This window comes from Dioscorea cayenensis, chromosome 9 (genome assembly GCF_009730915.1).
Source record: "Dioscorea cayenensis subsp. rotundata cultivar TDr96_F1 chromosome 9, TDr96_F1_v2_PseudoChromosome.rev07_lg8_w22 25.fasta, whole genome shotgun sequence".
Taxonomy (NCBI): domain Eukaryota; kingdom Viridiplantae; phylum Streptophyta; class Magnoliopsida; order Dioscoreales; family Dioscoreaceae; genus Dioscorea; species Dioscorea cayenensis.
This window is the reverse complement of record NC_052479.1, coordinates 20,483,944-20,495,449: the sequence shown is the minus strand read 5'-3', so window position 1 is coordinate 20,495,449 and position 11,506 is coordinate 20,483,944. Positions and strand designations below refer to the sequence as shown.

Below are 11,506 nucleotides of genomic sequence, written 5' to 3'. Positions count from 1 at the left end.
TACCTCGGCTCATCTAACTCGATTTAGGAACATTTAGTAAGCCTTGCACATCATGTTTAGATCCTAGGGGGAGCATTGCCCGTGTACCTCATCTCTATTGATTGAGATCTCAATTGTTTCCTACTTTCCCTTTGCTTGTTTGTGATATTCTTATTCTTGAAATTAAGTTCATTTCATCACAATCTTGATTCCGACTAGATAACCTAGAAGTGGTTATTACTAATACTTCAATTCCCTATGGATTCGACTACCTGACTCACTGGGTATTTTATTACTTCGACACCGTACACTTATGGTACACACATGCAAATCAGTCGTGTCAGCTACTCTCATCTACAGATAACTATTCATGACCAGAGCTAATCCCACAGATTAGTTGAAGGAAATAGTGAACTAGAAAGAACCCTAACATTGTTAAGGAGACTCCGAAAGAGGCCAATTATGGAAGTGGATAAAAATAGTGACAGTGTAGAATTTGTAACCATGGATGAACCAAGAAGAATACATTTGGAGTATGAGAGGTCGCAGTTTACAGGGGAAGAATCCAGTGTGCAAGCCCTAGCAGTAGTTGCTAACAACTTCAAAATTAAATCTAGCACTATTGGGATGATTCAGAACTCCTATTTGTTTGATGGCCTAGCTGATGAAGACCCAAATGCCATCTCTCAAAAATTTTTCCAGATATGTTTGACATTCAAGACCCAAATGCCAGCTTGAATTCTAGGGCTATTTTGTTTTGTGAGACTTGCGGAGGAGGACATGGAGCATCTCAGTGCCCGATTTTAAGTTCAGCAATACCTCCTATAGAATAGGTAGATTATATCAAAGGAGTACCTACAACTAGGGGTGGAGGAACCATCCTAACTTCTCTTGGAGTCAAGGTCAGTTGTAGAGGCCTCCTCAGTAACAGAACTACCAATACTAGTCCTAACAGTTACTGTCTGAAAGGAAGATCTCCACAGAAGATGTTTTAGCCAAGTATATGACTATTAATGATGCACCAATAGATGAGTTTTGTATAAAATTACAAAACATTCAAGCATCAATCAAGAACTTGGAGAATCAAGTTGAACAGTCGGCAAGATCTTGTACAAAAAGACCTCAAGGAAGCCTCCCAAGCAACACTGAAGCAAACCCAAGTTCGCAGCTTAAGACTATCTTGCTCTATAGTGGTAAGACCATTGAAGTTAGGACTACTCAGGGTCCAAGTGTCACAATAAAGAGGGCAACAGTACAAGAAGGAGATGTGCTACTTGTACTTCACAAGAACCCATAGAGGAGGAAGAGGAAGCAATTGAGGAAGAACTAAAAGAGTCATTACTAGCTCGACCCATAGTTCAAGAATACAAAACCCAAGTTCCTTACCCTTCCAGATTTAAAGCATATAAGGAGATGTGCAGTAAATTCATGACTATCTTGAAGCAACTCCATATAATGTATGCCAAATTTTTGAAGGACCTACTCACCAACAAGAGGAAGTTAGAAGAAGTCAACATGATGGCTCTCAATGGAAATTGTTTCACCATTATGGATAAAAAGATGCCGATAAAGTTGAGAAATTCTAGAAGCTTTGTGATCCCATATTTGTTGGGTGATAGCGTGAAAGAAAAAGCACTCGCCAATTCTGGATCTAGCATAAATGCAATGTCGTATACTATTTACATGAAGCTTAGATTAAGAGAGTTGAGGCTGACAAGAATGACCTTGCAGTTGGCCGATAGGTTAGTAAGGAGGACACGGGGGATTGTGGAAGATGTGCTTGTAACTATTGAAAAACTTGTCTTCCCAGTCGACTTTGCAATTCTTGACATAGATGAGGATGTAGAGACCCCATTCATTCTTGGATGACCTTTTCTAAATACATCCGGGGCCCTTATTAATGAAAGAGATGGAAAGATGACTTTGAAAGCGGAAGATGAAGAAGTGGTGTACTAACTCCCAAGTTCCATGTACCACGTGCTAGACCAAGATGATAAATGTTATTTTACAAATAAGTCTAATCTTTCTTTGCATAATTTTGTGAAGGATGTGTTCATGGTGAACCCTCCTCATGAATATGTGAAGGAGCAGCTTGGGAAATGACAGACACAACTCGCAAAGCCACGACTTCAGATAACAATAGAGGGAGTAATGTAAGAGCCGCACCAACAAAGAAGGTATGGAAGAAGGTATAACCAAAAAAGGTACACACTATTGACATAATAAACTAAAATATTTTGAAAACAGGTAACGAAGGAAAGGCTTCTGTACTTGCTCTGAGTAACCCAAAGTCATCTTGAGGTAAGACATAAAACATATGTTTACACAAAAATTTGCATGTGGCATAAAACAAGCGCTTCTTGGGAGATGATGTGAACTCGTCCGCAAGAGCACGGAGTCGTCAAGTAATACCTCTCGCGCAAGCACGAGAGGGTCGTATTCCCTCGGCCCAAGGATCTACCCTTACTTCCTCTTTGCATATTGTCTAGTCAACAGATTCGAAGGGGTTCTCTAGAATATTAATTAAAATAAAAGAAACTACAAGTGGAGTCTAAAACAAGGCAAAGGTATAAAATCAGGGGAATGAAATGGTCACGGATGCGGATTCCCTAGGGGTTACTAAAGTGCACAGGATGCTAAGAATGTTATACAATTGGAGGTTTGGACCAAGAGACTTCCTAAAATAGATCAACCTGATGATAATGGCAATTGACCCCTAATCCGGTACAAGTATTGATACAGAATTTCTTCCTATCAAATCCTCATACGATTGCATTAAAAATAGGGAAATCTCTAATTTGGGGCGGAACACAACTTGGTCTAACCCTAATGTTGGAGGGGTACAAAATACCCGATGGTCACGGTGTATTTGTACATGAATCCCTTTCAAACTTGTTGTGTCTAGTACAAGGGCGATGGTCACGCTACCAAGTATGACCTAGAAGTTGGTTTATAGAGTTCTCATGTAAGCAACACATCAAATGCACCAAGAATAAATCAACAAACACACAGCAATAGACATAATTAAATCATCCAAATACACAAGTTCACCCCAAGGTTCACCGGCATCTGGTGACCTTGTGGTCTACTCGTCCATACAAACAAATACAAACAATAGGCTCATGAAAACAACTACAAATGGCATAAGAAAACTCTCTCAAACAATGGTAGTGAGATGACAAGCCAAGTTAGGTGGAAAGCTTCCACGGGCGTCGTGATCGGGGGCGGCTTCCCTCGTCATGTATAAGCTCCCAAAGAAGAGATTGATGAAGATCTAGCCAAACCAAGCTTCTTCCTTTGATTCCCTCTCTCCAAAGCAGATGGAAGTCAGTTCCAAGAACTCCCCAAAAACCTTCTCCAAAAAGTCTCTCCAAAATGAACTCCCTTTCCCTAGAAAAAGCAGTCCAATATATATCCCGTTAGGTCTCTACAGGATCCATGTGGACGCTGGATACCCATGAAGCTCACTAGCATTTTGCCCAAATAATGTCTCGGTGCTACACTAACTTAGCTATAGTATATCTGCTATAGTAACTGAAAATTGTGAATTTCAAGCAAACCTCACAGGCACTCATGCGAGCGCATAGACCCCGTGAAGCCTACAGCCGAATGCCCGCAGCGTCAAACAATGACTCCGCTATAATGCCCGCTATAGTGCCAAAACCCTAAAACAAGGCTTTTGATGTCAAATTCCTCCCAATTACGTTGTTAAGCTTCACTCGGCTCATTTAAAGATCTGCAACACCAAAATAACAAATTTAGACTTAAACGGGCATTGATTCATTAACATATACGCAAATAATATAAGATCAATACGTATAAAATATGTACATTTAGGCGTTTATCAAACATCCCCACACCTAAGCATTTGCTTGTCCCCAAGCAAACACACATGAAAAACAGGGGTACAAAGATAAACGGCTAAATGCACAAGCTCAAGCTCAAACAATGAAGAACCCCACAGGCACAGATGAATTGAAATCAAGAAAATAAGTCATACAATAACCAATTCAGTAGAGATAGTCATAATTCCTCTAGAGTGCTTTCCTCGTCAATGTGTGTATACTTCTTCCATCGCTCTCCCTATTCATGCCACATTCAATGACTACCAGTGTTATAATTGTTAAAGATACCCTCAATGGCAAGTCAAGAGTCCTTTGGTCCACAGTCAATACTTAAGCTTCTAAGTGAATGCATGATAGAGTCCAAGAGAATAAGCACTTTTTTTTTCGAGTTCGCCTAACATTGACTGCACCAAATATCTTATAATCTTTCATAAGGATGCACATGCTGATTAGGCACAAGAGCCACCCAACTTACTTGATTACAATCTACATAGACGCATTCATGCTAAATTAGCAGAGAAATAATGACATAGACTCATTTTTTTTCATTTTTTTTTCAACTATATACATGTCCCCTGACCTCCTTCGTGTAACACTTCCCTTAGGGCTAAAGCAAAATGAACAAAAGAACCAAAAGCTCTTAAAAAAACTATTGAGGGATGAATTTAATAGTTTTAACACTGAAATCAAAGCAGTGGGTTAGCTGGGGAAAAACAAGGTAGAAGTTCTGTGGCAAAGTTGTAAAGAAAGCACTAGAGAGAAGACATGACTTCCTAATAGCACAAATAATACTACAACTCATTACTATAATTCATTCAAGCCAGGAGGTTCTTAACAATAAATCATAGTTATCATAGGTGACTTGAGCATGCAAATAACCCATTCCCACACCTAGAGTCGTACATTGCCCTCAATGTACACTAATTACCAGAACATGGTGTAAAATTCAGAATAATGAAATGAAGCATGAAAGGGAAGGGTAAATAGGCTTCCCCATTTGGTGGATGAAGTGTTGTAGTGTGAGTGCGGTCAGTGGGCTTCAAGGCCAATGACTATTAAAGGAAGTGGGGCTCAGTCCTTGAGGGTCCTACAAAAATAGGCAAGGTGATCACAACACTTAATTAAATTAAAAGGGAGGAAACATGCATATTAATAAAATAAAAGGAATAGAAGTTTAGCAGCGAATGGACCCTTGCTAACAAAAGAGTTCAACTAGCAAGCCACAAAACAAGACGAAATACAAAAACATAAACTCAAATCCATGAAAGTTTTTGCATGATAAGTGCTTGTGTGATAAGAATGTGAAATGTTCTTTCTTTATGTTGAGCATTACTTTTAACAGGTTTAAGCGCTAATACATGTGTATTTGTGTTCTTTTGCGCATGTAGGGTTGTGAAGCTAAGTATTGAGAAAAGAAGCCAAAAGTAGATTGTAAACGCATTATTTGGTTGAATCTTGGAAGGAACAAATGCGGAGACACAAGTGGGACTCCATGATATGTGAATGTGTGCCAACCTCCATGAATTCAAGTCACTACAATGAGTTGGAGGGGCACATAGGCAGTCACATTTGCGTATCCCGACGTGTGCATTGATAACAAGACCTCCGCCAATAAAGCTTTTGATTGAAGAAGACATGCGATCTACAGTATAAACGTGTGCCCGTTTATGTTGCCTCGATGAAAAGCGTGGAATTGGGAGTGTTTTCTGCCTAGTACTATAGCATGCTATTGTTGTAAAACACTATAGCAAGTACTGTAGCAGTTACTTTTCACAGCGGCCAAAAACAGGATTTCCAGAGAATCCATGCGGGCGTGTGTAAATTCCCCACGCCCGTGTGGAAATTCCTCAAGCCCGTGGAAAAAATCCACATGGGTGTATGGATTCCTGATTCCAGCCTTATTTAAGCCGCGATTCAGCCCGATTTTTGGGATCTTATTTTCCCCTTTTCTCCAACATTCATCCATCTTTGGCGAGGCCGTCGGCTAGGGTTTAGAGAGGCTTTTGGCACATCTTTGGAGTGGTTCTAAGGATTCAACACCGTGCTCCACTTGGAAGAAGGTGATTGGGGAAGTTTTCGTCGGCACCGATCCGGCGAGATGTGCCCTAGGCCGGACAAGAGGACCTTTGGAGAAGACTTGGCTACTCCACTAGACCATCGACACGACTACCGAGGGGGTTTTCTTATAGAACACTTGTTTTTACTTTCAATTTCATTGTTGATTGTATTGTGCTCCATGGAGAGCTAAACCCCCTAGTGGGTACTTGGATTTTGTAAACCCTAGGATGTTATTGCTTCATTGATCTTTTATTATGCTTTCCTTAATTGATGTTTCAATTGAGTTCCAATCTTGAATGCTTGTTGAATGATTTCTCCCTTAGAGTGACACTAGGATTGAGAGTCCATCTTTGTAACTGACAAGTTCCCTTGCTTATATCCCGCAAGTGCACGGGTTTGTCGAAGTAATAATCCCGGATGAGCGGGATCAAATCCACAGGGAGTAGGGAGTAAAGACACTTAATTCGATTCTTAGCTATGTGGAGTATCAACAATGATAAGTGTGGTAATGATTCAATTCTCAGAAATTAAAAGCAACAAGTAAGAGAGCAAAAGTAAGGAGGAGGCAAGGCAATTGATAAATATGGGGTACTCGGATGATGTTTCACCTAGGATACTCGCTTCAAGTGCAAGAACTCTCTATTATGCTTCCTAATCGATGCAATGGTGAGTCGTGGAAATCCTTACATACATAGTCCCAAATCTAAGGTCAACTATGCCTAAATCTATACATGTCCCGGAGGAGAAATCGAACAATCTCAACACCACGCACTGGTATAGAGTTGGAATGAGCTCTAGGGATTCCAAGTGATAAATCTCTTCCTAGATTTAGACCTAACCCTTTAGTCTAGGTGGAAGGTCCCTAGCCACAATTAAGCCCTAGATACTAAGATCACCTCAAGGCTTCACTCCATTGCACGCGCAACTAGGCCCCAACGGAGGTTCATCCCTTAGACCATTCACTCTATTATGGGCGCAAAGAACTCGAGGAACGGAGGTAGAATCTATCACGTCGGAGGGGAAAGGAGACGCTCCTGTACCTCTCGACTCACCCTCTCAACCCTCTCCAACCTAGCTTTATCTAACGCTCGTGGTGTATCACTCACTCACAAGGTTACCAACAAGAACTCTCAACCCTAGTGTCACTCTAGGGGAAATGTTTATACAATCAAGCATTCAAGGTTGGAACTCACAATAAACATCAATTTATTGAAAGCATAATAAAGAAGTTCAATGAAACGAATACATCTTAGGGTTCACAATCACCCAAGTACCCACTAGGGGTCTAGCTCTCCATGGAGCTAAGTACAATCAAAGAAATCGAATGTAAAAGCAATGAATCCATAAAGAAACCCACTCGATGGTCATGTCGATGGTCTTGTGGAAAGTCCTCTACTCGTCGTCCAAGGATTCCTTCGTCCGGTATAGGATACGCCTCAATCAAAGCTCCCCTACCAACCTTCTTCCTAATGGAATCACGATGTTGGAGCCGTAGAACCTCTCCAAAACCTTGGCCAATACCCCTCGAAACCCTAGCCGAAGCCCTCTTGCAAGTTGGGGAAAAGATGGAGAAAAGAATACCAAAATCGGGGCTGAATCAGCTTTAAATAGGGCTGAAATCGGGCAACTCCACGGGCGTGGACGGTACACGCGCCCGTGCGGAATTTTCACACTCAGAGCCTGCCCTATTATGCAAAATTTACCAGATAAAAACCTGCATGCTCTACAGAAATATTCTGAACATGTTGACACACTCAGAGCCTGCCCTATTATGCAAAATTTACCAGATAAAAACACAAAAATAGAACTCAAATGACCAAGTTTCGCCAATTCGCAACAAAACACACAATGAATTCCTTTAAAACCCACAATAAAATCGCAGCACAAGCACTCAAAAATTTAAACACCAACAATTAACAATTTATTCATGCAAACAAACTAAACTAAAAGGCACGAAAATAGTAATCACTAAGCTTGACGTATCTTTCTTACCTCACGGGGGTTCATGAATGAAGGTTGCCCTCTTACCCATAACTTGAAAGCATGATGAGCGAAGTCTCTTGAGGGTAGAGGGTGTACTATCGGGCTTCGGACCACCTAGCAATCGTTCATCCGAATTCCTTGGCTCATGTACGTCTCCAATAGTCTTGGGGCGTTTTTTGTGGCGTCTCCTAGCCCTCTTCATTTTCCGGAGCACATTCTTCAAGATCCCCGGGGTAGATGTTTCCTCTCCATTCGATCCAAGCATCATTACTTCTTCATTGCTCTCCTCTTGGTCGAACAAACCTTCATACGGATCCGGGTTGAACATTTACTGTATATATTCATCAACAATCTCATCAGTAGTGTCTAGAAAATACAAAGTGTCATCAAAATCGAGAGAATGCTGCATGGCTTCAGCAAGACAGTAAGTGAGCTTATCGTCTCTGACTCTCAATGTAAGCTCTCCGCCGTCCATGTCAATCAATGCTTTGGAAGTCTGCAAGAACGGTCTCCCAAGTATCAAGGGTACATCTGCATCCTCATCGACATCTAGCACTACAAAGTCAACCGAAAAAATGTACTTGTCCACCTTGACAAGCACGTCTTCAATGATGCCTCTCTGATGTCGTACCGTTCGGTCCGCCAATTGTAAAGTCATCCGAGTAGGCCTAGGCTCACCCAAGCCTAGCTTTTGGAAGAAAGTATATGGCATGACGTTGATACTTGCTCCTGAATCCGCCAATGCCATTTCCTCACCTAAGTTGCCGATGTTACACGGAATAATGAAGCTTCCCGGATCCTTCTTCTTGTTCGGCATGTTCTTTTGCAACACCGCCGAGCATGAAGCATCAAGCACCACTGAAGCACTCTCCTCCAATTTCCTCTTGTTGGTCAATAGGTCTTTCAGGAACTTCGCATACTTAGGCATTTGAGCCAAAGCCTCAACAAAAGGAATGTTGATGTGGAGTTGCTTGAACAAACTCAGGAACTTCTTATACTGTTCATCCCCTTGGTCATTCTTCAATCTAGAGGGATAAGGGATTCTAGGCTTGAAAGGTGGGGGTGCCACCTCTTTCTCTTTGTTTGCTCCCTTCTCAACCTCTACGACCTCGGGTGCGTGTTCTTTCGGTTTCTCACTCGGAAGCCTCCCTTCAACCTCACTACCACTTCTCAAAGCGATCGCCTTCACATGTTCTCTCGGGTTGGTTTTCGTGTTACTTGGTAAACTTCCATGTGGCCTTTCGGAAAGAGATTTCGCAATTTGCCCCACTTGATTTTCAAGATTGTGTAAGGAGGCGGTGTGATTGCGAAGTGTAGCCTCGACTGATTCAAACCTTGTATTTGCCGATTGAACAAATATAGCCAAGTGCTTCTCCAAATCCGTCATTCGGGATTCCAAGCCTGAAATTCTGTTTTCCACTTGAGGGGCTTGTTGTTGTTGGAACCCCGATGGCCCCATGGTCTTCTGTGGTCCTTGAATACTCTATGAAAAGTTGGGATGATTCTTCCATCCTGAATTGTAGGTGTTGCTGTATGGATTCCCTTGAGGTCTCATTCCATTACCTACAAAGTCGGCATTCTCAACTGAAGAAACATCACCAATGATGATTGGGCAATCGGAAGGAGCATGTCTCCACCGCAACCGGTACAATTGGTCACGGCCGCAACTCTATTCGAAGCTATAAGATCTAGCTTCTTACTCAAACTCTCCCCTTGGGCCGCCAATGAAGTTATCGCATCAATTTCATGGAGACCGGCCACCTTTTTCTTTTCCCTAGCATTCCACTAGTAGCTATTTAACCCCTTTTCCTCAATCAATTGACGTGCCTCATCGGGGGTCTTGCTACCTAAGGTACCTCCTACCGCTGCATCCAAGAGTTACCTTGTACTCGGGTTCAAACCATTGTAGAAGGTTTGATTAATCATCCACTCCGGGAATCCGTGTTGCGGACACTTTCGCAGGAGTTCCTTGAACCTTTCCCATGTCTCGAATAGAGACTCCAATTCCAACTGCATAATGGATGAGATCTCATTCCTAAGCATTGCTGATTTTCCGGGAGGGAAATAACGGGCTAGAAAAGCTTCTACCATCTCCTCCGATGTAGTGATTGATGCTCTAGGTAATGAGTGTAGCCACTGCTTCGCTTTCCCCTTTAAGGAAAATGGGAAGGCTCTCAACTTGATGGCATCATCCGTCACACCATTTATCTTCAGCATGTCACACACCTCGAGGATGCTCTCTATGTGACTGTTTGGATCCTCATCGGCCAAACCGTTGAATTGTGCGGACTGCTGCAGCATATGGATGAATGCCGGCTTTAGCTCGAAATTCTGAGCTGTAATTGGGGGACGCACAATACTCGATTGTGTCCCCAACACTGAAGGTCTGGCATAATCGGATAGTGTTCGTTGTTGCTCATTTTGTTCTACCATGTTGTCAGATCCTTCTACTTCCAAATCAGCTGGATTAGGCTATTCTTGTACAGGTTCTTTCCCTTTCCTTTGAAGTGTACGTTCAAGCTCAGGGTCTCCTTCAATCAATATTGATGGATTCCCTTGTGTCATAACCTGGAGTTGCACCAAAAATAAAGAAAAAGAAAATCAGAATGATGATAGAATAAGAAGATATGAAATAGAATGTGTAGTGAAATAGCTAAGAAAACAAAGTGCAAAGTATCTCTAAACGCCTAACTCCACGGCAACGGCGCCAAAAACTTGACAAGCTCCCCTTGCTTATATCCCGCAAGTGCACGGGTTTGTCAAAGTAATAATCCTGGATGAGCGGGGTCGAATCCATAGGGAGTAGGGAGTAAAGACACTTAATTCGATTCTTAGCTATGTGGAGTATCAACAATGATAAGTGTGGTAATGATTCAATTCTCAGAAATTAAAAGCAACAAGTAAGAGAGCAAAAGTAAGGAGGAGGCATGGCAATCGATAAAGATGGGGTACTCGGATGATGTTTCACCTAGGATAATCACTTCAAGTGCAAGAACTCTCTATTATGCTTCCTAATCAATGTAATGGTGAGTCTTCTAAATCTTTACATACATAGTCCAAAATCTAAGGTCAACTATGCCTAACTCTATACATGTCCCAGAGGAGAAATCGAACAATCTCAACACCTCGCACTCGCATAGAGTTGCAATGAGCTCTAGGGATTCCAAGTGATAAATCTCTTCCTAGATTTAGACCTAACCCTTTGGTCCAGGCGGAAGGTCCCTAGCCATAATTAAGCTCTGGATACTAAGATCACCTCAACGCTACACTCCGTTGCACGCGCAACTAAGCCCCAGCGGAAGTTCACCCCTTAGACCATTCACTCTATTATGGCCGCAAAGAACTCGAGGAACGGAGGTAGAATCTATCACGCCGGAAGGGAAAGGGGATGCTCCTGTACATCTCGACTCACCCTCTCAACCCTCTCCAACCTAGCTTTGTCTAACGCTCGTGGTGTGTCACTCACTCACAAGGTTACCAACAAGAACTCTCAACCCTAGTGTCACTCTAGGGGAAATGTTCATACAATCAAGCATTCAAGGTTGGAACTCACAATAAACATCAATTTATTGAAAGCATAATAAAGAAGTTCAATGAAACGAATACATCCTAGGGTTCACAATCACCCAAGTACCCACTAT

General features: G+C 42.1%; 1 protein-coding gene and 1 non-coding gene across 2 annotated transcripts; both read left to right on the top strand.

Moving 5' to 3' along the window:
- Nucleotides 1–1,392: 1,392 nt before the first annotated feature.
- On the top strand, nucleotides 1,393–1,848 carry LOC120268576. Its single transcript, XM_039275913.1, has one exon. The coding sequence runs from the start codon at nucleotides 1,393–1,395 to the stop codon at nucleotides 1,846–1,848; it is 456 nt and encodes a 151-aa protein (XP_039131847.1).
- Nucleotides 1,849–9,801: 7,953 nt separating this feature from the next.
- On the top strand, nucleotides 9,802–9,908 carry LOC120269739. The gene has a single exon (XR_005539378.1). It is a non-coding gene; the product is annotated as a small nucleolar RNA R71 (small nucleolar RNA).
- The last annotated feature ends 1,598 nt before the right edge of the window (nucleotides 9,909–11,506 follow it).